Source organism: Cinclus cinclus, chromosome 4 (assembly GCF_963662255.1).
Source record: "Cinclus cinclus chromosome 4, bCinCin1.1, whole genome shotgun sequence".
Taxonomy (NCBI): Eukaryota; Metazoa; Chordata; class Aves; order Passeriformes; family Cinclidae; genus Cinclus; species Cinclus cinclus.
Window position 1 is genome coordinate 57,926,714 of NC_085049.1, and position 26,734 is coordinate 57,953,447.

At 50.9% G+C, this 26,734-nt stretch overlaps 2 protein-coding genes across 2 annotated transcripts; both read right to left on the bottom strand.

Moving 5' to 3' along the window:
* Window positions 1-19,742: 19,742 nt before the first annotated feature.
* Window positions 19,743-22,325, bottom strand: KCNJ4 (potassium inwardly rectifying channel subfamily J member 4). The gene is made up of 2 exons (XM_062491336.1): window positions 22,288-22,325; window positions 19,743-21,072 (listed from the first exon to the last, which is right to left on the bottom strand). Exons 1-2 carry the CDS (start codon window positions 22,323-22,325, stop codon window positions 19,743-19,745), a joined length of 1,368 nt encoding a protein of 455 aa, XP_062347320.1.
* A 2,640-nt stretch (window positions 22,326-24,965) lies between these two features.
* On the bottom strand, window positions 24,966-26,261 carry LOC134043793 (endosome-associated-trafficking regulator 1-like). The gene is given in 2 exon segments (XM_062492524.1): window positions 24,966-25,413; window positions 25,624-26,261. Coding segments are annotated over 2 exon segments (1,086 nt in total).
* Between the last annotated feature and the right edge of the window lie 473 nt (window positions 26,262-26,734).

The following is a 26,734-nucleotide window of genomic DNA, read 5'->3' on the forward strand; positions in this document are numbered from 1 at the left end:
TTATTAGCGTACAAAATGCAGACACAGAGCCTGTTGGGGACAGGAAAGGTGAGGAATGATTCATGCTTTCACAAGTGGGTGCGAGGAACTTTCCCTTGCTGGAGCTTGGTGGGAAGCAAGCATCACTGAAAGGAAGAAGGGAGAAATGGCCTTGTGAGACAGAAGTACAAAAAAATAATCCCAGCTACAGGATTCTGGGCATACTATAAACCCAGAGCTTCTTCTCCTGCCCCAGGAGATGGGATTACAGAAAGAAGAATGGACGGGCTGCAGAGATGTACAGGGATATAATCCTATCAAGGCATTCAGGGGACATTGTGAACCCTGAAAGCAGAGCTCCAGTCACCAGAAACCACACACAAAACACTCAGAGGTGGAGTCCCCTTACCTAGTATTTGCTTATGCATGTGGGTTTCTGTGCATCTAGAGTCTACAAAACCCTGTGGCCATTTCTGACTTTCTTACTAAAAGGAATTAAGGCAGAGCCTTGGGAACCAGGAGGCAGGCATACCTGGGAGAGGGCGCAGCAAATAGACATGATTTTTATCCGCTGCCCGCTGTTCTGTAGAGCCACATATAGATCTGACTTGCTTACACTCCTATTCCAATGAACGATCAAAGGTCTGTGTCCCCGGGAACCTGTCACACCACTGTCAAGAAGACAGCTCTCGATCCTCCTTCCTTCATGGAGTGTTTACCCAGGCCTGTGAACCCTGAACACTTCCACTGGAGTCCAATTCCCAGCCGGGGCAAGCACAGCTGAGCACACGGCAAAGACTGGGCAAAAGATCCCGGTGGGGTCTGCTCTGCACCGGGACACAGCAGGTACTGCTCTGCAACTCCACAGTCCCAAACCTAAATTCAGACCCACCCTTCTAGGACTGGCAGGAGCCAGGTTGAGAAGGGTTTCTCACAAAACGAGGCAGCAGTCCTTGTAGCTGATTAAGCAACAGGCTCCAAAGGGGAATCTTAAAAATGCTCTGGGGCGCGGGGGTGGAAGCGGGAAGCAGGATAATGGAGTAAAAAAAAATCATGGTCTCGCACAGCTGTCATTTTGCCTTATCTCCCCCCCAACAAACATACATACACAAGTGTGAGTAGAAAACCTGGGCGGAGGATCGCCAGAGAGCGAGAGCCTGGATTCCTGGTAAGAGAACAGGACACACACATCCCACCCCCTCAACAACTGCTCCAGGAGTTCAAACATCTATCCCATTTGCTTCTACTTCACACTCGTACCCCCACCACCATCTACAGTTTCCGCCCTTTATCTTCTGATTTTCAGGTCTACTGTTACAAGAAGAAAGAAAATTGTACCTATAAAACATACATATTCTTACATGTGAAATTTATATCAGCCCTCAATATATTATTTATACATGTAATATTTAAAAAGCCATCCCTCCTTCCCACACCCACCCCCCAACAGGCTTAACCTCCTCAGCCCTGCCACCCTTCCTGCACTCTACAGCCAAGGCAGCATTCCCAGGGGCTGCAGGGCAATCATTTAGTTAAACCATTTAGTTTTCCATAAGGGATTAACACACATACAACCTCAGAGCGAGAGTGTGCTCTGCATGAACGTTTGCATACGTGAATATCCAATACTACACAGCCACAAAAAAAAAATAATAATACTATCCTGCCACCAGCGCTGCTTCCCCACACACACACCATTTTGCACCAGCCCCTTTTATATAATATAAAATACCCACGTACAGGCACAAAGGCCATTATATAAACACACGATAAGAGTTGATACCACATTGCTGTGCCAGCAACGATGGCGACCAAAGATGCAGGGATCATCGGGGGGGGGGGGGGGTGGGGGCCAAGAGGGGCTGGGGGACAGCAGGGACACCTCTATCCCACCCGAGGGGGTTGGGAATGAGAAGATGCCCTGTCTAGCAAAAGCCATACAAAAGCAAACCCACAGTTCCATAATGGAGGCTGCCGATCCCAGCACCGCTCCAGCTTTCAGTGGAAGTGTGGGGAGTGGGGGCTGCTTTACCCATAGACCATTAAGGCTTTACACGGCCTTTCCTGTTTTTTTCTGGGGGTGTTGGTGTTTGAAGGGAAAAAAACGGATGAGGCTAGGAAACCAGTAATTTGAACTGGCTTAAAAATGTGAAGGAAAAGAGAAAAAAAATACATTTTGATTGAAATGCAAAATACCAATCCCCTCAAGACCCTTAGACACTTACAGAAAGAAGACCAGCAAATAAGATGGGGGAGAAAAGAAACCCCAAGCACAGAGCATTTGAACTACATTTGAGGAAGAAATGGCCACAACAGAAAAACAGGGAAGGGGGCGGACACACAAAAATATATAATAATAAATATGTCCCTTACACCCCCCACCCCCTACAGGCAAACACTACGCGAAGACAGCCGTACCCGAGCTGTTATTTTTCCGGGTAGGTAACAAAAAGCTGCCACCCCCGGGAACGGCGCTGAACTTCTCCTCGTCCCCCCACTCGCACCCGGCCACGGCCATCGACCCCCGCCCCTACCGCCCCCCACGAGAGGAAACACCGACCCCACAGCCCCCCAAACGCAGACACCCTTTCTCCCCCGAAAGAGGCGATGATGGGGGCCGGGGAGGGAGACCAGGAGCATCAGTAAACGGAAGGGTTGGGGGGCTCGATCCCCCGGGGGGCGGCCCCCCGCCCGGACCCCCGCAGACCCTCGCCGAGAACACACGGCACCCCCCTCCCCGCCCGGCCCCGCCGGCAGCCAGGCAGGGCCCCGGCAGGCGGAGAAAGGGGAGAAGGGGGAACGCTCCCCCCCAAAAAAAATCTGCCGCTGGCGGAGGGGGCGACCCCCTCCCCGAGCCCCCACAAAGGGGCTTTTGTCCCCCGCATCCCCCCGGGCCGGCGCATCGCGCCCTGCCCTCCCCTCCCCCGCCCCCTCCCCCTCCCTCCGCGCACACAAAGAGCCGGAGGGGCCGCCTTTCCCCCGGGGTTTGCGCCCCAAAATGCGGGCGGTCGCCCCCCATACCCACCCTGACGGGAAGGGGGCCGTGTGGGGATGCTGCTCCGCCGGCTGTCAGGGGGCCAGGCGGCCGCGGCGGGGAGGATGACGGAGGATTGGGGAGGGCTGGTGGCGGCCGTGCCCGGCGCGTCCCTCCTTCGCTCGGCTCGGCGCGGCGCGGCGCTGCCTGCCGCCTCCCGCCCGCTCGCCGTCCCCTCCAGCCGGCGTGTGCTCGGCACAGCCCGGCGCTCACCCAGTTTCCATTGAGCCCCGGAGCCAAACCCACTGATGTCACCCAGCGCAGCCCCGGCCCTCCTCCTCCTCCGCCTCCTCCTCCGCCCGCCGTTAAAGGCGCAACCGCAGCCGCTCCCGCCGCCTTCCAAGCTGCCGTCCCTTAACTCCGGCGAGCGGGGCAGACGCACACGGGCTCGGTTTTGGGGCCCGCGACCCTGCTGGAGGTTTCTCCTCAGCGTGGAACGACAGCCCACCCATAGATAGCCCCACACAGCGGTGTGGCCCCGCGTGGGGATGATCAAAAGAGGGTCCCATCGCGCTGGCAGCGGGTGGTGAGCAGGGGTCCGTCAGGAAAGCCCAGAAGGCCCCACAGTGTTCAGGGCTCCTCAGCCCACGCCCCTCAGGAGTGGAGATGCCTCTTGGGTGAAGCCCCTGCAAATCCACAGGAATAACCAAGCACACACATAAACCAACAGATGGGTGCAAAGCTGGGGCTACCCCCAAGGCCCTGGGTTGTTTGGAGGCCGGGTGGACACAGCAAGCTCCGGAGCACCTCCAAAAGCCAGCTGAGTCAGGGGGAGCCGCCAGGTGTATCAGACCTATATGGGGGTGTAGGAGAAAAGCCCAGGCTGGGGAACTGTTTGGGGGCTTCTGGGAGATTTGGGCTGGATGTGCAAAGGAGGATGGAAGTGCTGCTGAAAGCTCTGCGAGCAGGACTGCAGGAAAGGCTGGAGGCCAGTGTAGTATGAGCTGAAAGGGACAGAGGGTCCGGTGGAGCAAGAGCCAGGTGCTACCCAACTTTGGAGGCACCGTGATGCCGGGAGTTGCTCTCGCACAGCCATCTCAAAGTCAAGATCCCCAGTTCCTGCAGTTGGAGATAAGTGTGATGGGGAAGCTCTCAGGAGCCCCCACACCAGAAGAGCCCTTAGATGCTTCTAAGCCAGGCCCCTGATGTCAGCTTCCAAATACATGATGTAAGCACGGGCTGTCCGTGCCAAGAGGCCCAAGCTGCAGCCGTGCTGGCACTGTGTGCTCTAGAGAGCAGTCGTTGCTCAAAGTTGTACCAAGATGGGGGGGCTTCAACATTCTGAATGCCACTGGCAGACAGTGCCTGCACTGACTTGACAGTCCACTGAGACCTGGGAATTGTTCCTCATTTATGCAAGCCTTTGGGATCCAGTACTGCTTCCCTCTCTCGCAGCTGGGCCTGCTTTGTTGCAGAGCTTTGTCTGCACTAGGAGAATTTAAAATGTAATCGAGTTTTTCGTAGTAATGACATTTCCTTACACATGCTCCATTGAGCCTGTTTTTTTCACAGCTTATGTAACAGTGAGCAAATGGGAAGGCAGGTAATAGTATGCAGCCACTGCTGGATTCAGCCAAGGGTTGCTCTCCTTCCCTGGGTGGCTGCACATCAGTGGATAAGGAATTTCCCGAAGCCCAACACCACTCGTGACTTTGCTTCAAGTGGCATGCTCATACAGGCACTGAGAGAGGTGGGCTCTGAAACAGAGCTGGGAAGGATGGATCTGAATCAGCATCCAGGAAAAGCAACTCTCAGCATGCCTCGTGGGAGCAGTTTAGGGTGACACTGCTCGGCAGGCAAGTGCAAGGTCTGGGACGACAGTGGCCATACCAACTCTCCCCCTCCTGCTGACTGAGGCAGCGGGAGGGAATTTGAAGAAATCCCCAATGTAGATGCAGCCCTTGGGGATTAAATTGGAGTGTGTATGGACACTTCAGCTACCTTTATTTTAATCATTGGCAGCTTAAAATAAGAACTCTTTAATTAGAAACATTCCCTTAATTGAATTGTAATCAAGCTTTTAGTGCTGGCTAGCCATGTGATCTATTAACACCCACCTCTCTCCAAGCATTGCCTAGTTACACCTCTCCTTATGGAGTATTTTTTTATTAGGGAGCCTGGGCCAGGGGCTGCTGAATTTGACTATGCATGTCACAGTCAGTATTGGAGGGAGCCTGTCTCCATCAGGGATGTCAGTGCTCCAGAAGTGCAGCAGGTAACTTCTGCCCCAGTGTCTGAAAATGGACGCTGTTGTATATGACACAAGCAGCAGGATCCCAACTCGAGAGAGGCCAGCCAGGGTTGGGTTGGACCGGGAGTAAATTTGAGGGACAAGCAGAATCCATGCTCACAAACTTTGCTGGGCCATCTCCATTCCTCCCAGTGATCAAAGTGGTGGGTAACTTCGGCACCTTTTTTCCTCTGTGCACCTCTCCAAAGAGTAACGCCCTTTCAGGTTAGCACTGTATTAGGCACCAACCAAGGTACACTAAGACTCTGTTCAGACTACAGCACCTGGAAGGCTGTCTAACCCCCCAAACCCAGTAGTGGGGTGCAGTTCACACATTCAAAACAGCATTCCCATATGAGGCCCCAGGAGGCCTCATCTTGTCCTGTCTTCCTGGCTTGCCTAGAAGGGATCTTTGGGTGCAAGAGCATGGAAGGGAGTCCAAGCCCCTCAGCAAGTGGGGGCCCTGCACCTGGGACACCTCATATCTACCTTTCCCAGGGTTCAGATGTGGCCAAAGCACCCCTAGATGGTACAGGGAGTGCTGCTGCTGAAGGCAGGCAATTAAAAGACGGGCTACATTTGGCTACTGTCCTATTCACGCACGAAGTCCCAGTGCTCTCATTGCAGCGCTGTAGAGGGAACCCACAGCAACGTGTCTTGAGCTGAATCTTGTGGGCTGGTGTACCCAAGGGGCTACCAAGCTGGGTGCTCACTGGGCACCCAGCCAACCTCTCCGCTGCCCATCATGTCATTCCTCAGGTGGGATAAAAAAAAAGAAGGGCTAGAGTTGTGCTGTTTATTCACAGTGTCACGGCTGGGTGGGTGGCCTTCCAGAGTCACGGTATATGATATTCATAGCAGCTAGTAAAACTCATGGGAAAGCTGAGCTCCAGTGACCTAGCAGACCTCAGAGAGCTGCCAGGTCACATTTGGCAGCTCTGCCTGATCAACAAAGAGCAGAATCCCATTTCACCCACTCTCTGGAGAAGGACAAACTGCTTTGAAGACCAAGGTCAGTTTGCCACAGAGATACTTGTTTGTGCTAGGGAAGTGTGAGCAATCAGGGGAAGAGCAGACAAAACATTGACAGTGCTGAAGTTCTACTTTTCCAAGACCAGTGAAAGTAAGAAGAGATGAGAAGAGAGAACAAACACATTGCCACCTGCAATTCAACAGCAAAGATACCTGAGGAGGAAGGTGCCTGTGGCTTGACATGTCCAACAGGGCTGACAGAGTTCTTCAAAGCATTGACTCACAGCTCATTCAGAACGTGCAGCCCCCACTCCAAAATCGATGTGATCAATGTTCAGAGAGTCTCTTTTACACAACATACACCTAGTTTCTCAGTACTTTACAAATAATAATAGATTTGCCTTTTCAATACTCATACTGAGCAATACAGCAGCATTTTAGAGAAGATCCAGCATTCCTGGAGGGAAGGTCAAATGCAGCCTGCAAGGTGGGGATGCTGATCTGAGCACTTCACCAGAGCGCTCTGCAGTTTAAAGCATTTTCTATAGTCAGGTGCAAGTCCCCCTTCACATGCAGCAGGGAGCAATAAATACTCCTGCAAATGAGACATCAGGATCCCAGGATAGCACAAGGCTAAAAACAAAGCAAAATTGCCAGAATAAATAAAACATAGCTAATAACTACCTCTGAAAAGATTGCTGTGAGTGACTCGCTCAGCATCAGGTAGGAAATCCGCAGCAGGGGAAGGATCCAGGCCAGCACACAACTGCCTCAGCAATGAGTCACTCCTTTGTCTTCACACTTTTAGGGGAAAAAAAAAAAAACAACACAACAAACCAACACAACAAAAAGATGATGCTGAGTCCCTGCAAAGAGCCTTCTTGGTGACAAAACCCAGACTCATCCAGAACACCATCAAACCTGTGTGCTGCAGGTGTCCTGTGGAAAATAAATCTGTGGCCACATAATTAAAGACTCGACCGTAATTCATATGCATGAGGACATTGAAGGGCAGTTGTGTAGCCAGCCTTGGTGCTGACATTTCTCAGTGATGAGAAATGTGTATTTGATATAACAGTGAGTAGCAACTGCCTGTTGTCCTCAGCAAGGAGCAGGACTAGCAAGAGGTGACATGTGCTGCCCGGTGGCATTTGGGATAACAGCACAGGAACAATAAGAGTTGGGAGGAAGACTTGGGTGAAGACCCTTGTTCGGGCACTGGAGAAGTCTCCAGTCCCAGAAACACAAGCTGTAATGGCTGGCCTCCCTAATTCCCTTGTCCCCTCTAAGCTTTCCCACTTTTGATTTCTCTTCTTGTTAGGAAGCGATGGGCTCTGGGCTCAGCCACTGTCCCCTTTCAGGTCCACCTCACTTGCCCTGTTTCTTCTCCCACTGTATTCCCAGGTCCAGTATCCTGCCCAGACAGTATGAGGTTGTGTCTGCTGCAAGTCCTTGGCCAGTCAATCCCAGCCTTCCCACCACATGCTCTCCTGCTCCACACAAGCTGCCCCTTATTGCCAGTACAAGCCTTCCTTTGCAGTTGGATGGATGATGGGAGCTCCCCTCCATCATGTCACTAGAAACTCCCACCACCCAGGCAAATGGGCTGAGTTCCTCCAATCGCCTCTCCCCATCCCACTGACAATCACCCCTCCTCTTCTCTTCCCATCCCCATCTGTAATCACCATGCCTTTGGTCTTCCCATTCCCCATCTCACTGCTCCCAGACCTGCTTTCTGCTTCCAATCTTCCTGCTCAGCTGTCCCAAGTCACTACAGCAGCTGTCAGGCAATAGCCCCTTCCCCAAACAGACACAGCTTTTCCCTTCAGCCTGTGGTTTCATTCGCTTCCCAGTCTCATTTGCTGTTCCCCAGATTTTTGGTTTTCTCCTTTGAGTTTTATTTCTTCTGTACTCTAATCAGGGACTTTTCTCCACCAGGTTTCCCAGAAGTCAAAAGAGAGGTGGCCAGGAGCACAGGGCAGAGGAAAGCATTGAGAGATGCAAACAGTTTGTGACGCATAACAGCAGCCCCAGAAGGGAGAGCCCTCCCTGTTTCCTCCTGCAGTGCTCCACCCTGGGAAAGCCCATACACTGTCATGACAGCCTCAGAAACCAAAAGGGTTGGGCAGGTTAGCAAAGGTTGAAAAGTTTGTAGCTGTGAAACTGTGACAAGTCTTCTTTCCATGTTTAGCAAAACGATGTAATTTGTCCATGCTGGTGGGGGAGAATAGTAGTGTTTCACAGAGCTGGCAAAACATAGCCTCTGTTACACAAAAACTGATGTCCTGCCCGAGGCCAAGCCCATAAATTCCACAGTTTTTGTCCCCTGGGCTACGTATATACATAGTCTAGCCCAGAAAAACTAGTGGTGGGTCCACATTTTCAAAAATAACTAAATAAATGCACCCAATTCCAGCTGAGACAATCATTTTCTATGGAAAATGTCTGCTCCAGTGGTGAAACTTTGACAAAGTCATAAGCAAGTGAAAACAGGGTCTTGAAAGGGGAACTGCTGGCAACCTTAATAATAGGAGCTGTTCCTGGCCACACCTGTAATTAAGCACATTTATTGCTTTTTTCCATATAGCCTTGCCTTTTTTTATCCACGTGGTATTCCCAGCCTCTACCAGTTTGCAACTGGCTCTCTTTATTACACCCCTGCTGGTTTGCTTTGGTGAAAAAAAAAAAATTAAGGCGCATCTAATGGGGAAAAGAAACAAACAATCAGGAATATTTAGGTGCACTCTCAGACCTGTGTCAGGCCAGGGCAGATGTATCAGAGAACCACAAGACAGGCCAAGGTTCCTTGGGAGGAGCTGGACTCAGAGCTGAATCAGCAGGATCTTACTTGAAGATGTGTAACCTCATCCTGCTCTCCTGCATGTTGAGTGCTCTCTGGGCACCAAGGCAGCTGAGTGCCTACAGGCTGGTGGAAGAACCTGGCCCAGCAGTCTGGACAAGATGAAGGGCCACAGGGGAGGCACCTGTCTGCCTGAAGAACCTGATCACCTGATTTGATAAAAAAACCTGGATTTATGGGTGAAGGGAGAGTACTGGAAATAATTTATTTCCAATTCAACCAGGCTTTCAACACCATTTCCCAATGTTCTGATGTCCAAGTAAAGATGGTGTTGTCTCAATAGGTGGACAAGCACATGAACACAAAAATATTTGTCTGGCCAGGCACGGGGAGTAGCTAATTGTTAATGGGTTGTACTCTACCTAGAGGCTGGTTCCATGTGGGATGCCTCAGGGTGCTGTCCTGGGAGCTCTCCTGTTTTAACATGGTTATTGATGACCTGGAGAAGGTGATGGGGTGCACTTCCAGCAAGATTTCGGGTGACACTTAGCTGGAGGGGAAACAAGTCAACATGCCTGAGGGGATGTCAGAGTGACATAAGGAGGCTGGAGGGATGGGCATGCAGGAACACTGGGAGTTCAGCAAGGGCAAATGTGCAGCCTTGAACCTGGCATGGAAGAGGCTCTGGCAATGATGTGGGCCGGGGATAGATGCAGAACAGCTGTGTGGGAAAGGACCTGTGAGTCTTGGTAAAATACAGAGCCAAGCTCTTCACAGTGGTGCTTGGCAGGAGGATGAGAGACAAAGAACACAAGTTTAAAGAAGAGAGGTCCAGCTTGAATACAAAGAAGACTTTTCTATCCTCAAAGGCAGTCAAGTGTGGGAAAATGTTGCCCAGAAAGGCTGTACAGTCTCCATCCTAGTAGTTTATAAGATCAAATAAAGCTCCAAGCAACCTCATTTGACCTCTTTGCTGACCCTGCTCTGAGCAGGAAGTCAGACTAGAGCTGTCCTGGGGTCTCTTTCAAACTGAATTATCCATCAATGCTATGATGCCCAGATCCCTATTTGTGTGTAGTGTGTGTCTGGCAAGCGCCAGGTGTGTATGTGCTACACACGTGTATCCATGGCAGGGGCGAGCTGCAAGCCTGAATGAATCCCGTGGGTAGGGTGAGGCTCAAGAGAGACAAGGTATCTCACAGGTATGATGGACAATGGGTGAGGAGCACAGCACGGCAGGGGAGCAGTAGCTCCATAATACCTGTGAAATCTGTGCCAGTTTTGTGCACCCCGAGGAGCTCGCTGAGCATCACAGGAGCAAAGTGAGTTGGCAAGGAGCCTGTGGTACCCCTGGGGTGAGACTGAGTGTGTGTGTGTGTGTGTGTGTGTGTGTGTGTGTGTGTGTGTGTGTGCCAGGGAAGTGAAGATGTAGCCGTAGTAGTGAAATTTGTGTGCAGCACAGGCAGCAGGGAGCAATGTCTGTGTGAGCTTGCTGTTCACAGCAGCACAAACCGGCCGTAGTTAAAAAGCCTCCCATGTATGAGCATCTCCCAGGTGGGCTCTGGGGCTGAGGGGATGGGACAGAACGCAGGCGGTTATGAAAGCAGGTCCAGTCAGAATAATTCATGTGCTGCTGTGGAAGGAAAGGGAGAGATAAACAATGCACTGGAAGGCGGGAGGGCAGGGAGAATGGCTTAAAATGCGTCTTCCCGACATGCCCTGGTGGATTAGTTCAGCATCTCAGCCCAGCTCGTCTTTAATTCTTATGCAAAGGGTTTCTCTGGAAGGGACAGTCTGTCCTCACCAGCCAAAGACCAGGCACAGGGCACCAATTAACAAAAGGCCATCTCACCATCCATCCCACACAGCAAAAGGCAGCTGGGACTCATTACCTAGGAGGACTGAGGTTGTGTATTTTTATTTCTGCCTCACATCATACTGTTGCTCATCAGAGACTGCAAGACTTGCTCATCTGAGCCTCCCATGGCCTCCTATTCACTTCTAGAAGGTAATGATTAGTATCTGCAAGGCCCTATGTAGGCTATTTTTGGGGAAGCTTTGAGACCAAACAGCTCCCAGTTCCTGTAGCTGGATGTTTAGAGGCCAGGGGTGTCTGAGTTGGGAATATGCACAGCACCTGGTCTGTCAGAACTACTGCTTGGAATTGTAGGCAGTGGTACAAAGGTGATAGATGTTTTGTGTGTACCTAGGGAAGTGCAATGTCCTGGCAACAGCTTTGCTGCAGCTGCAGACCCAGGATAGGCAGAGAGAGTTTAGGAACTGCTCCTCGTTCATTTATTACTTGCAATGTCCTTCTTTATCTGTACAGGAGGTGACAGGTTAAACCCACAGTGGAAGGTTAAATCTGTCCTTTCTCCACTGACTGCTTCATGATCTTGGGAAAGTCACTTTGCCTTGCTGTCAGCTACTTCTGTCCCCCTGTGCTTGCTTTCTCTCTGAGAACAGAAGCTGTCCCTTCTCCTGTGACTGCAGCAACAAGCAAAATGGAGCCACGGAGGACATGAGGACTCTGGAGGCTTTTCCATGGGACAAATCATCAAATAATTACAAGGAGTCAGAAAATCCCACACTTTTCACAAATGGCTCTTGCATTTTAACTGTTGACAATGCACTTTGAGCTCATGAGACCATCTGACTGCAGGAGAGCTGTCTCAAGCAGAGCAGCAGGGAACATGCAGCTTCATCTGGCCAGTACAATACTACCAACACACCTTGTACCTCCTCTGCAGCAACCCCAGCCAGTTTCCTCCTCCACTGACCTCATGCTGCTCCATCCCGTTGGCACCCAGTGGCTTGCTGATCACTGCTGGCTCCTTGGACACTCCAGGTCACCCTGTTATTTGTCCCTGTCACCCCATGTCTGCAGCTCTTTGCTCCAGAGGTAGTTTACATTGCAGCTCTTCCCTGCTTTTCCTACAGCCTCACACAACACTGAAGGGGTCACATAAGTTTTTCTGTTCAAGGCAGCCTCATTGCTAGTGAGCACAACACTGTATCCCAGAAAAAAAAAAAAAAGACACATGGTGTAACTGAGCAGCCTGGAGCTAAATGATGGCTCCACTCTGCTTATGTTTAATCAGATCATTCTGTGTGGTACCAACCATTCTGCTATAGGTCTGCATCGGCTGTTGTGCTTGCACCCACTCTCCTACTGATTCATTGTCTTATCCCTGAAAGAAACATGTGAAGACTGCAGGTCATGTCATAAACACACTCAGAGTCTTCTCTGGAGTTCCTGCATCAGCTTGTTCTCCTCTCTTCAGTACCCCAGAAGTGGTGTGCCGGCCTGTGCCAGGCTTGGTGAGCACCTAATTACCTGTCAGGAGCAATTTCAAGCTCCTTATTCACTTTCATGTACAGCTTCTGTAATGAGGTTTTGTGCTCTACAGCACACTTTCAGCATCTGTACTGCCGGGACATTCAAACAACTCTATCAATTCACTACAGCCAGGGACCCAAATATTTCCAGGTCCCAGGTTTCAAGACTTGCTGTTTCAAATCTGGGGTCAGCACCAAAATAAAACTGCTAATTTCAGAGACCAAAAAAAAAAAAAAAAAAAAAAAGAAAAACAACAACAAAAATAAACTTTCAAAGCTCAAATATCTTGTGTCACACAGACTATTTCATGATAGTGCTTGTGTCCATCCTGAATTTCTTCACAGACATCAGGGCAGTGGAATTGCATTGCTGCACTTTACCTCTTTCCAGGCTGACCTGATATGGACAGTGAGTCACTTGGGGTCCACATGCCCAGGCTGCCCAGAAAGCAGAGGCATTACTCACATCAAATGCTCCCTTCTGGAGGGGATGTGATCAAGGTAAGAATTATACTGCAGCCCACTGACTGCTTTGCTGGTGTTGATTTCCTTGGGACTTGGAAGAAGCCCAGGACCAGTGTTCTTCCAATTGTCAAGCCAGGCTGTTGTTATCCTTTGTCCCAGGCGCATACAAAACAGTTAGTTGCCTGAAGAGCTCTCAGGGCATAGCAAGCCTTCTACCTCACAAGGACATCACTTCCATACAACTTCACTGCCCCTCTCCCACCATCGGGGCATGCTGGCCTCCCACCCAGGATATGGGAGAGGCAGCAGCACCATGCTACAGCCATAGGTTGGATATGTCCCATCAAGGGACTGAAAAAATAGGAAAAAAAAATAGGAAGCAGATTTTATGCATTGAGCATATGCAACCAGGCAGAGCTGAGAAACAACTGAAGGACAAGCAGACATCAAGGCAGCACCAGAGGGACCTGACTCTGAACAAAGGTCATCTCCCCCTAACTTCCTAGAGCTGGCATGGCTTTGCAGATTTGTCCCCAACAAGAATCAAAGTGGTAGCACATATCTGAACTGTTTTCAGAGTCAGTGTCCACTGTCAGGAGGGCTGACCTTTATTGCAGCATTGTGATGTGGATGCTGGTCCTCTCAGTGGCCTCTTTCACTCCAGAGCAAACATTTCCTCCCACAAACCTCACCTGTGCCCCATGGCACTGCCTGGAGAGTCAACCTCAGCCCCAGCCCAGCCCAACAGTGCCCATCAGCACTGGGGCCAGAAGCAGCACTTTGTGAGCCTGGGGAGTCAGGAGTTGAAAGGATGCTGGGATCTGTGGAGATGAGCAAAAGTCTTATAGGGAGCATCTGAGGGAGTCAGGGTTGTTGAGCCTGGAGAAAAGGAGGCTCTGGGGTGACCTTATCACTCTCTACAGCTGTCTGAAAAGAGGTTGTAGCAAGGGAATTGGCCTTTTCTCCCAAATACCAAGCAATAAGACAAGAGGATATGTCCTCAAGTTGCACCGGGGAAGGTTTAGTTGGATACTAGAAAAAATTCCTTCACTGGAAATGCTGTCAAGCACTGGAGCGGGTGTTTCAGGGAGGTGTAGAGTCACCTTCTCCAGAAGTGTTTAAAAGATGTGCAGGTACGGTGCTTAGGGACGCGGTTCAGTAGCGGGTTAAGGGCTGCGCTCGGTGACTTCAGAAGTCTTTTCCAGCCTGAGAGAGTCTATGATTCTGCGACGCCGGGACCCACGGGGATGCCAACCTTGCTTTCATCTCTAGATGGTGCTCTGAGGCCAGCAATAGCCGGGTTTCCCCAGCCCCGCCGAGCCACTCAGCCTCCCAGCGCCGCATCCCGCCGGCGGGAGCACACCGGGGCTGGCAAGGGCAGGATCCCAGCCCTGCCGACCATGGCAGGAGGAGAAGCCCGTGCAGCCCTTCCGAGAGCTGGCTGCCATCTCAGCTCCCGCTGGTGTGACATCCCCCGGCTGCGGGATCCCGTGCGGCAGGCGGCTGCGGACAGACACTGCCTCCCCATCCCTCCCCATCCCTCCCCATCCCTCCCCATCCCTCCCCATCCCTCCGCTGTCCCCTCTGTCTGCACCAGCCAGGCTGCCCCAGCTGCCCTGCACCACCCCAGATTTGCAGCATCCCAGCAGGCTGCATTCCATCCTCTCTCCCTCCTGCGCATGCAGCAGCAGCCCATCCCATCTTTGCGGATTTAGCACAGGGCCGGGCCCTGAGGGGTTTTCCAATAGTGGTGCTCCATTAGGGCCCAGCTCTGCTCTTACCATGCCCAAAGTCCCATTGACTTTACGGGGTCAAGCCCTTAATGGCCTGGAAAGGTAAGACTTTTTTTTTTTTTTTTTTTTTTGGTGGGATTTTTTTTTTTTTTTTGGTGACATTTAAAACCATAGCCACTTAGTACTGCCTGTCCAAAAGCTGCAAGAGACCTCAGGCTCTCCTGCAGAGGCACAGAAGAGCTGCTAAAGCTCAAAGAACACAGAGGAGGCATCCTTGCAGAGGTCATGAGCCTGTGCACAGCTGCTGTGGTAGTGCCACGTGCCCTATCCACTCCTGGGCAAAACTTGGACAAAACCAAGCTGTTTGAAATCTAACATGTTTGTTCAGAAGCACAGACATTTTCAGCACCATTTTCTAATAATGGAAATCCAAACCTATTTTCTCCTCAATTGAGATTATTGTTGTGTTTCTTAAAAATATTTTTAGTTGCAGCATGTATCAAAATGTTTTGCTGAGCAAGTTTTGTGTGAGTTGAAAGGTGCCAACGATGATTTCTTTTCAAAAGGGTTGTCCAAAAGTGTCACCAAAAATAAAACATGAAACAAGTTTCTCAAGTGTCATTTCAAACAACAACATTCATTTGAGAGCTGGCAAGAGTGGCATCAATATGGTTAGTTGTCATGGGGTAGAGGATCTGAACCAGTGCCTGGATCTTATTCATAGAGAAAAGAAAAAGTCCTTCCTCTCCCCATTATCTTCCTGGTATTTGAATAGCTTTCAATAATGAGCCAAGTAAGACGTTCAGAAGTAAGACAGGAAAGAAATATAGATTGTGGTTGAATAAACAAAGAAGCAGTATCTTCCTCCTGAAAGGCAAGTTGCCAGTCCTTCGGGATTAGAAGCAGGTCTTAGGGAAGCAGTGTCTCCATCAGATCCTAGAGGAAGGACATGAGGGACACCACGCATTAAAGGTATCTTCTCTGGAGAGCACAGGGCGGGGATGTGTCACCTACATGAAGCTCCACACACTGTATGCAAAAGGTAAAATACCTGGTGTGTTTACAGTTATGAATGGCCTGGACAGCTGATTTGCAGAATCCTTAAAAATTTCAAACCTTCTCTATAGCAAACAGTTTTCCAGGGTGGATTCTCCTGGTGGCTTTTCATAGGCTGCGTAAAGGAGTCTCCAGCATACAGCCAGAGAGGCACTTGTTGAGACACTTGCTGCTGTGTGGCATTTTTGTGAATGTGGTTGGGTGTTTATGGGATGAAGTTGTGCTGTAGGATGGATTATGCCCCCGTGTGTGGCATACCCATGTAAGGCACCTGCAGTGTGTGCTTGGGCACAAGTGCTGTGGGATTCCAGTGTGCAGGTGCAGAAGCACCTGTGCAGAAGGATGTCCTGCTGCTGTGGATCAGCAAAGCCTGTGGGCATGTGTGCAGCTTGCAGGAGCAGACACTGGAGTGGCTGCACCTTGTTGTTGGAGGGGCTGTGTGTGGCAACAGCAGCACAGCTGCACGAGGAGTGTCTGCAAGGCAGAAACTTACTCATCACCACTGTTCTCCTGTGCTGGCTGTTTCTTTCCTTCCCTCTGCCCCCTCCCGTCAACCCCCTTCTCTCTCCCCTCTCTAATGATCTGACAGCACTGAAAGCTTTCTTGCAATTTTATTATGAACAGCAGGGGTTTAGATGGGCATTCTTCAATGCTTCGCTGTCTTCTCCACTGTGATGCCAAACATGACATGAAAACATCCAGCAGGTTCAGACATACGGAGGTTGCTGGAACCAGGATGGCTGAATGATGCTTGTTCCCTCAGATTTATTTCAATTTTGTCCCATTTTTCCCACAAGTGCCCTGACATGTGAAGGGAGGGGTGGCAGTGCTGACCTGAGTGCTGCCCCAGCCACCCCATCTGTGCATGCCCATGGCCCTGGTGCACCATCCTTGCCTGGCATCTCTGCACACTTGCTCCTTGGTGATTGATGAGTCTCCCAAGAGCTAAGGGCACAATTCATCCCCACCAAGCACTGCCACCCGCCTCCAAAGGATGCTGTACATCAGTGAGGGCGTGCCCAGCCATGAGGGGTCCCCTCTCCTGGAGGCCACCACCCCAGCCTGTGTCCTGAAAGTCCGTGTCCTCTCACGCAAAGTCCTTCTCTCTCGGTCCATTAGTTTGTTTCCATGGCCAGTGGCAGGCACACGACTCTGAAAGCTGTATTAAAAGCCAGGTCAATACCAGCCCCTGCTTATTCCCTCAGGGGAAAATAAGTAAATAATGAAAGGAGGGGGTGACTTCAATTCCTAAACCAGCAAACTCTTGAAGTTAGTGCTGAGAAAGGTGCCCCGGTTCCCAAGTGGGAAGCATTGGAGCTCTGAGGAGAGGCAGTTCTGCTTCAGCACCAGCAGAGCCAGGAGGGATGGGGGTCACTCAAATTCCAGTGAGTCCATCATTTCAGTGAAGGCTTTGAGGCAAACTGCTCTGGCAGATGAGCTCTGGAGCTGAGGATCACTACAGGAGTGAGGTAGAGGCTGAGGTACATAATACCTTCCTTGCCTCAGTCTTTAATAGTGAGACCAGTTGTCCTCAGGGTACTCAGTCTCCTGAGCTGGAAGACAGGGACAGGGAACACAATGAAGCCCCATAATGCAGGAGGGGATGCTCAGTGACCTCCTGCATCACTTAGACACTCCCAGGTCTGTGAGGCTGGATGGGATCCACCCAAGAATGCTGAGAATGCTGGTGAAGAGCTCACAAAGACACTTTCCATAATTTATCAGAAATCCTGGCTAGCCAGGGAGGTCCCAGGTCACTGGAGGTTAGCCAGTGTGACACCCATCTACAAAAAGGGCTGGAAGGAGGATCTGGGGAACTACAGCCCTGTCAGCCTGACCTCAGTACTAGGAAAGGTCATGGAGCAATTCACCTTGCCAACATACAGAACATGTAGCACAACCCGGGAATCAAGCACAGCCAGCATGGGCTTAGGAAAGGCTTGTCCTGCTTGACCAGCCTGATCTCCTTCTGTGACAGGTTGACCACTTAGTGGATGAGGAAAAGGCTGTGGATGATGTCTACCTCCACTCCTGTGAAGCCTTTGACACTGTCTCCCAAAGCATTTGTCCTGGAGAAATTGGCTCCTGGAGAAATTGAATGGGTGCACTGTTCATTGGGTAGAAAACCAGCTCCATGGCTGGGCCCAGAGGGTGCTGGGAATGGAATTATTCTGGTGACTGGAATTATTCTGGTGAATGGAATTATTCCGGTGAACAGAGCAAACCCAGGCAGGACAGCTGTTCCCCCACAAAACCTACATCTTAGGATGAGAAATTACCATGTCTGGGCCTAGACACATTTTGTGAGTCTATTTGGGCTCTTTCTCAAATGCACTTCCGTATAACCTCACTTTGTCTTCTTCTTTTCCCCTTCCTTCTCCACCATCTGCCTGCTGTGTCTGCTTCTTTCTCTCAGTCCTGCGGTTTCCCTCCTTGCCCTTCTTCTTCCCCTCTTCCTTTTACTTCTTGAACCAATTCCAAATTGATATTGAGATGTTTTTATTCTGCTTTGTAGATCAGGGATTAGGTGGGGCATAACTTCTTCAGCCATTCCCCACCACAGCACAGCTATTGGGTGCCCAGAGCACATTCCTGAGCTCCCTGTTTGCTTTTCTGTCCTCATCTCATCTGCAGTTTTGAAAGGGTGATTCTGCTGCTCCTGAAGGAAGATGCTCATCAGGTTTTCACCCCTTTTGTGAAATGACAACAAAGTGATGTTAGAGGCATAACTCTGGGGTTGATGTCCTCCCTCATTCTCCCTCCTCTTGCCTCTAGCAGAAAGAGAGGCTTTGTTTTTTTTCATGGGATTTTTGAATCCAAAGCAATGTCTTGCACATCTCTGCCTCTTCACCAAGGATATCTATAATCCTTCCCTGGGCAAAATTCTCACTATCTCCAAAGCAAACAGTATTGCTTGGCCCATCCTACTGGTAATTTTAATGCAGATTATTTCCTCCATACACATATTTGTATGACCTTCTCCCTGAACAAATTCTCTGAGCCTCTCAATATAGGTCTTTACTAGAGAGGCCCAGAACAAGAGAACCCTTGTGGTGGAGCTTCCAAGGTCATACAAATTTGCCATACAAATAGCAAACACCAGCCCTAATAACCCTCATCAGTCTCTATACAAGGCTGCAGCCTTGGAGTCTGTCCTTTGCTTCCAAACCTCCCCTTGGGATATTAGACTTTATTAAAAATAAATAGTTACAAATTCTCTTTTACAGCTGATGGCATCAGGGAGAAGAATGGAGGAGGCAAAAGGAGCAAGTGGAGAGTTTGCTGTCCAGTCAGGTCACCTGTCTGTCATCCTGGCTGTGCTGTGCCAGGGAGCAGTCTGAGTGTGGTAAGCACAGGGCCCTGCCTCCTCCGCCACGTATCTCAGGAGAGGAGCAGGACATGTTTTTCAAGAGGATTGGGAGAACCGGATCTGAATCCATGGAGCCGAGCTGCTTCTGGAGGTGACAGACACCAAAAGCCAAGGAGAGTGCAGAGCAGCCTATGTAGAATGTCCTTGTCTCCTAGCTTGGTGTTTGCATGGAAGAATATCGATTTCAGTTCTCCTTCTCTTTTATATACAGAATCATGTGCAACAAACAACAAACATGCAAGTAAACTCCTTCCTCGAGATCCTTCCCCACTCCCTCCAGGAGTCCCAAACTCTCCCTTCTATCCTCATCTGGTCAGTGTTCAAGTGTCACTCCTCTCCCAGTGACGGTGATGACCATTGACAGCCATGGGGCCCACCCATAGTGAGAGGGGACAGAAAGTCTGCCATTGCCTCAGCAGCAGAAACACTTGCTGTGGGCCCCAATCTGTCCACTGAAGGCAGGGACTCCAGTCACCTCTCCAGAGACAAGAAACCAGTCCTGCTGCTCTCCTGTCTCTGGGCAAGAAAAGGGTGCTAGCCCAAGCTGCATGCCCGAAAAGAGCAGTGTATCCTCACTCCTCTTCCAGGCAGTATGACCTCATGAGAAAGGGAGTATATCAGAGCAGCTCCAGGCCTTGGTGTATTTGGGGGCTGAGAGGCAATCATGGGAGGCATTATTTGGTGGTGAAGGGACTTATCCAGTGTGTGGGTACAGAACAGAGGAGACTTTGGGCAATGGGTTTGAAACGGGGAGGCTGGAGGATTTAGATGGCTGACTCCCTGCGGTATGAGATTGTATCTAGAGGCAGAGTTGCCTGGAGCCGCTCCAGGTCCAGGTGGCTTCCAAAATCCATCATCTGGATGATACCTCCCTCCTCCTTAGTGTTGCCCCCTAACACCACACCCACTTCATCATCATCTTCATCTTCGTCTTGACTGACGAGTGCCAGCTCATTCTCATAACAGAAGGCACTGGGAGGTGGTGGAGAAGGTAGGATGGTCATCTTGCTTTCTTGCAGCTCCCGGGCTGAGCAGCAAGGTGTGCCAGCTACCTCGTACGTCTTGTGAAAGCGCGAGTAATCTACTTTGTAGTGGTTCTTCTCCTCAAACACAACTGGTTCAAAGCGATGCCCCCAAAGGATTTCGCTAGCAAGGTAAGAGCTTCGTGCCTGTGTGGTCATGGCTGTGGCTTCCACCATCCCCTCCAGAATAACCACAATCTCAAAATTCTCCGTCTCCAGCTCTTCCTTGCCAATCCCATAGAGGGGGCTCTCCTCATCAATCTCATGAACGATAATAATGGGTGAGACCAAAAATATACGATCAAGACCCACATCGTAGCCCACATTAAGGTCCCGCTGGTCCAGGGGGAGGTATTCCCCTTCCTCTGTCATGTAGGGCTTGATGAGCTGGGCTCGGACATGGGCCTCCACGATGTGACTCCTCCTCAGGTTGCCCACCCTCCACATGAGACACAGTTTGCCATCCCGCACGGAGATGACCGCATGATGGCTGAAGAGGAGGGTCTGGGCCCTCTTCTTGGGCCTTGCCATCTTGGCCATGATAGTGCCAATCATGAAGGAGTCAATCACACAGCCCACGATGGACTGCACCACAACCGCCATGATGGCCAGCGGGCACTCCTCAGTCACGCAGCGGAAACCATACCCGATGGTTGTCTGCGTCTCTACTGAGAAAAGAAAAGCCCCCAGGAAGCTGTTCACGTGCATGATGCAGGGCTTGAGGAGAGAGGGACTACCTGCCACCGCTGGCGCATTGAGGTCTCCATGGAAGAAAGCGATGCACCAGAAGAGGAAGCCAAAGAAGAGCCAGGAGACCAGGAAGGCGGCGGAGAAGATCATCAACATGTACCGCCAGCGCGTGTCCACGCAGGTGGTGAAGATGTCGGCCATGTAGCGCTGAGATTTGTTGCTCAGGTTGGCAAAGTAAACGTTGCACTGGCCGTTCTTCTTCACAAAACGGTTGCGGTGCTTCCGGCGGGGAGCGTGGCCCTTCCCGTTCCGGCTGTGCCCGTTCATGCTGCCCAACGCAGAGACCTTGTGGCCATCCTCTTCAGTTGAGACGATGCTGTACCTGGGAAGAGAAGAAACAGGCACTTCCATCAGGAATACGAGAAAGGTAACAGCAACCACTGAGACAGCAAGGGCAGGAGATGTGGGTGGCTCACAGGGTTACAGTACCTCCCTGGTGGATCTCACAACAGCACATTTCAGTGATTATTGCACCATGGTGCCAACCTGACCAAACCGGTGGAGAACAGCTGCAATGTTCACTGAGTGCTGCTGCCAGGAGGGTGCATCTAGCAAAGTCCTGACAGGGCACCAAAGCACCAGCAACTTGTAGTTCTGTGGTCCCTTCCAGCCTTTATGGTGAGGAGGGATGCGAGGGTTTGAAACCTGACAGCAGCGGGGACAGCCAGGAAGCCTGGAAGCAAGCACCCACAGCCTGACCACATTTTGGCCCTCATATAATACAAGGCTGGGAGCTTCTATTTTCTCCTCTGCTCTGCTCATTGATTTCATGGTGTGTGGTGACAGTGTTTATACACTTCCTGCACTCAGGACAATTCCGTTGCCACAGCAACATGTGTGTCTTCCAGCAACCCTTATCCAAACCAAAGGTGTAATTTGGAAATCAACAAAGTTCTGGCAGTTTCCTAGGCAGAAGCTACACACACACTTTCTGGGAGACCTCTGCCCCTCTGGCTCCCCTCCCTCGCAGTCGGCTCCGACACTGCCCCTCATGTGATTCCTGTGACAGTTGAAGATACTCCTTAAAGATGTGATGGCAGAAGGTGCTCTGACCACTGAGGAAGTCAAGAGAGTGCACTGAAGCACAAAGAGTGCTCTGGCCTCATGCCTGACAAGCTGCAGCCTCACAGGACCCTGGGAGTGTCTCCCTCCCATGCCATGGTGTTGACATGTCAGCTGGAGTCCTCCAGCATGGGCCTCCATCCACATGTCATGGCAAGGACAGTACTGGTGGCTGGAGAACATGTTCCTGGCAACATGTGGCTTCTGCAGTGCTGCTGGAACCTGTAATTTCTGGTCCAGCATCATGCAGCGCTTGGCTTCTCCTCCATAGTATTCCTCCAAGCACTACCCCTACATACAGCATGTTTTGGATTGGAGAAGGAGAGAGGAATCATTCCTTGGAACAGGAAAGCCACTGATGGGTAATTTGAGAAGAATACATCAAAAGACAGTCTGAAGTTAGGGTCTGAGGGGCCAGATGAGGAGGACCAGGTCCCTCAGGGCAGCAGCAGGTCTCGAGAGGAGGGTTACTCACCGATTGACTCGGACACTGCCCATGGCTCGCTCTGTCATCCGGTGTCAGGGGGCCGTGGGAGCTGGCAGGGCGTGGGAACTCATGCAGCAGCACTCACACGGGACTGGGCAGCTCCAGGTTTCACCTCTGGCGAGCTGGGACCGGCACTGCCATTGTGATTACTCCTGGGCACGCGCCTGGCAGAGAAGGACAAAGCAAAACCTGGTCAGATTCTCCCCTGACAGCACCCGTGCCAGTCCAGAGCAGAGGGCACAGGGCTCCCAGCCTTTTGCTCAGGGTGTGTTGGGAGGTCTCCTTGGGGCACCTGCTGCAGCCTGGCTCTGGCAGGTGCGAAGCTGATGGATGCAGACTGGGTGCACAGCCCTCAGACCCTGCCCTCCCCAGCACCTCCCTCCCGCCAGCAGAGGAGCAGGGCGGGCTGGTCACCGCTCTCCAGATCAAGGGCACGGCAGCTGAGCAGCTCACGGGGCCCTCGCCCTGAGCCATTATATTAATATCAGAGCTTACACCAGGAGGAGAGCTCAGGAGAGGCTAAATACCTCTCACACAAGGACTAGCAAAACACGGGAGTGCACAGCAGCCCTCAGGGATACCAGTCAGCCCAGCCTAACCCTGAGGGGATTTTTTCCAGGGTGTGCAGAACATGCCCCCCTGTTTCAAATCAAATAAGGAAAGCAATGGGTAGGGCCTAAAATAACTGATGGAAAGGAAGGGCTCAGGAGTAGCCAAGGAAAAGCCAGTTAGAGGAAACAAACCTTGTGACATGCCCTGTGTGCAGCATCCAAGGAGCAGCTCAGCAGTGGAGACCTGGGAGGATGTCCAGCAGATGTCCCAACCCAGTCCTCTCAAATGGAACAATGGGGAAGCCAAAGACTCAAGAGCCAACCTATTCCACCTGCCCAGAGCTGCTGGGAAGTGAAATGCACTGAGGGGGTAATGACTCACAGATTAGGAAGGGCTTTGTACACCCGTGCTAATCCTGCACTGTAGCCTTTGGATTACAGCAGCAAGTGCAGAGCAGGGATGCAGACAGAGCCAGCTAATTTGCTTCCTGCCAGCCTCACCAATGAACAGCCACTGGTTGTCAGATATGTGAAAAAAACACAAAGATTTTGGGATCAAATGTAAAGCTTAGAGCTGCTTACAAGTGGTTGTGCAAGGACAGGAGAGAGGAACAGCAAATGATGTTGCCTAGGATAGAAAAGCTGGTGACAACCATCCTTGTCTCATCATCAGTGCTGCAAAATGGAGCTGCACGTGGCCAGGGGTGCCCACCAGCTTTCGCCTCAGACTGAAAAGCAGCAAGAAGGGAGCTCCAGACATCACCTCTGATGGGATGAAGATTACTCAGTTACTGAGGCAGTTAAAGCTCTGCAGCAATACAAACATGGTTGTTCAGACCAAGGGTATTATGAGACCAGGAGAAGAAAACAACTTTGTAATCCACAACTCACCATATAGAGACAAAAGTGAACAGCTGCCCAAAAGTCCCTGTCAGGAAAAAGCACTTTGACACTACCAGCTCCCACCAGCTCACTGCCCTACATCAACCAAGTCTTTCTGAAGTCAGTTTGGCCAGGAATTTTTGCTGTGCAGCTGAGTAAACCTATATCAGACCCTGGGGCTAGTAACCCAAGTTAATGAGAAATGTTGATGTGACAAAGAGACGTCACTTCATACCCACAGATGGTCCTGCTGGGATAAAGCTAACTAAAGATCAATTACATGGTGAGTTCAGATGGTAGGATCCCACATGGTTTTGGGAGGTGGCAAAAGTGGGAAGTTTAGGTACACCCCTCTGTGCCAGCCCCAACCAGGAGAAGAAGGGAATCCTCTTCATCTGGCATCATTCTCAGCCAGCCTGGATATTCCAAGCTCACCCTTAGCCAGCACTGACCCTGATAACAGGGAAGGTACAGTCACAGCTCACACATATGAGTAATTCACAGTTTCCTGAAAGTTTCTACAACTAATAACTCTCTTTCTCCAGCTGCAGAAACAGGTGCATTATTTCTAGAGATTTTGGATTACTAGCTCAGGCAGCAGCCAACTCTGAAAGGAAGGAAGGAGGACCTAAGCAGCTTTGTGAAACCATGTGCAGCAATGCCTGGATCTCTGCCCCTCACCTTCCCCCCCTTCCCAAGAAGGAGCAAAGGAAGCAGATGAAATTCAAGGGCTTTGTTCATCTCCAGTTCAGGCTGGTAGCGCTGTGAGATGAGATGAGCACGCTGTGTAAGAGCACTGCATCCTGTGGTGCTATGCTTCCTCCTGGCTCCCCCATGGGAGCTCATGTCAGCTGGAGCTGTGGCAGAGCCTCTTGCACAGAATCCACCATGGCTGGACCGTGCAGCTCAGAGCCTGGGCAGCCTTTGCTGCTGGCTCCACAGCGCCCAAACAGAGTATCAGCAGCTAAAGCCACATCACTACCTGCAACTGGCACTTAATCACAAGGAAAGTATCTCCACAAAGGATAAAGGCTACCTCTATCTATCTATCTATCTATCTATCTATCTATCTATCTATCTATCTATCTAATATATCTATTTTTACCTACCAGTCTGGGCACACACATTTGAGAATGGGAAAATAAATGTTTTTATTTGTAGTAAATGGTTGCAAATGGGAGACCAATGGCCTTGGACCATGCATGGATCCATGGAACTCACACAGAATTGCACTCATAGATCTTTCTCTGCTTAAAATTTGAGAATTTTTCTGGTAGATTCAAGGACCTCAGCAACAATGGGCAGCATTCCTGAGGCAGGAGATGCCTGAGGGAGCCATCTTTGGCTATTATGAGCTTGTGGGGGTTTTGCCTGGTGAAGCCTAAGATGTGCTTCGCTGCTTCCAGGCCAGCCTGTTCTCAGGCCTTCATTCCCCAGCTTGAATCTGTCCAGCTGTCCTTGGAGAATGAAGATCTTCTGCTTCAGCCTCTCCACATTCATTTCGGCATCCAGAGCCCGCTGGTTCATCAGCTGAAGACGACTCTCAGTCTGCTGGACTAAGGACTTGGCCACTCGGGCTTCCCTCTCTCGTTCAGCCTGGCTGGTCTCCAGCTGATCCTGCAGGCTCGCCACCATGCACGCCTGTCTCTTCAAGTTGTTCTGGAAGTTGTTAAACATTCTCCTGACTGTGGCATTGTCCTTCCTGAGTGCAGCATTCTCACCCTCCAGCCTGTCATACTGTCCCCTGAGCATGTTGTATTCCTGCCTGAGCATGACGTCCTCCTGCCTGAGCACAGGGCTGTCCTTCTTGAGCTCTCTGAACACCTGCCTAAGTGCAAAGTTCTCTGACATGAGCACGATGTTCACATTCCTGAGCATTTCGTTCTCCGACCTGAGGCTGCTGTTCTCCTTCCAGAGCGAGTTGTAGGTTGGCTGCAGGGATGGGCACTCACTGTCCTCCTCATGCAGCACGTGGGACTCTGCTCTCGTAGTGCTCTCTGGGTGTCCCACGTAATGGTCACTGGCATGAGCCTGTATGGCAGTGGCCTCTGTCCCCAGGTGCTGGCCTGAGCTGTGCTGGAAGGAGTGGTGGAAGCCACTTGGTGCTGTACCAGCCTTTTGGGGAGCAGGCAACCTCTGATGCCCAGGAAGGCAATAGGTGGGGCTGGGCTCCTCACCTCCAGCTGAGCTGTCAGACATTCCCATGTCTTTGTAAAATGGTTCCTGAAGTTCCTGATCTTCCTCCTCAAGCTCCAGCGCATGCTTGGCCAACCCCACTTGTTTATGTTTTACCATGTAAGAGTGGCCAGGCATTAGGGAAAATGGGGTGGGTTCTTCCAGATCCTCTGTCTGATTGTCATCTACGCTGTCACTGCTCTTGCACAAGGATGAAGGAAGCTCAGAGTGGCAGGAGTTCCCTGATTCTTCACTGTCATCATCATCACCATCACTGTCATCATTACCTTGCAAGCCTTGAGAGTCTGGATAGATCATCATCATTAGCCCAAAGATACGAAATGGCTGCGACATTTTTCAGGATACTCTGGGCTGCAGCAAGTAAGAGAATCCAAATTGTCCTCCTAGAGTGCAAGCAACGCAGGCTCTTGACACTGACAAGCAGTGTGCCACCTTCTGCAACCTCAGCAGTGCTTGTTGTGGCCACCAAAATTCCCCTGTTTAGAACATCAGAGTGTTCAGGAGCGAGAGGAGAACCACACACCTCTGCTTCTTGGCTCTGGGGACAAGCGGAACCACCAACATCCCAAGGTCTGTGATGTCATCGAGTTCCATGTGTGCTGAGTGTGCAGAAGCAGGGGAGGGGAAGGAAACAATTAACTGCTGTCCTGATTCTCTCTAGGACTGCGTTAATTTTCTTCATAGTAGCCAGCACAGCATTAGATTTAGTATGAGAATAATGCTGATAACACAGACACGTTGGAGTTGCTGTTAAGCAGTGGCTTACTCCAAGCCAAGGACTTTTCTGTTGCCCATGTTCTGCCACT

Bases quoted from the DNA above. Each gene is read 5' to 3' on its own strand.
- KCNJ4 (XM_062491336.1), bottom strand. From the start codon at position 22,325: ATGACAGAGCGAGCCATGGGCAGTGTCCGAGTCAATCG. The intron at 21,073-22,287 runs GTGAGTAACCCT...TTCTCTTCCCAG, and splicing joins GGCAGTGTCCGAGTCAATCG to GTACAGCATCGTCTCAACTG.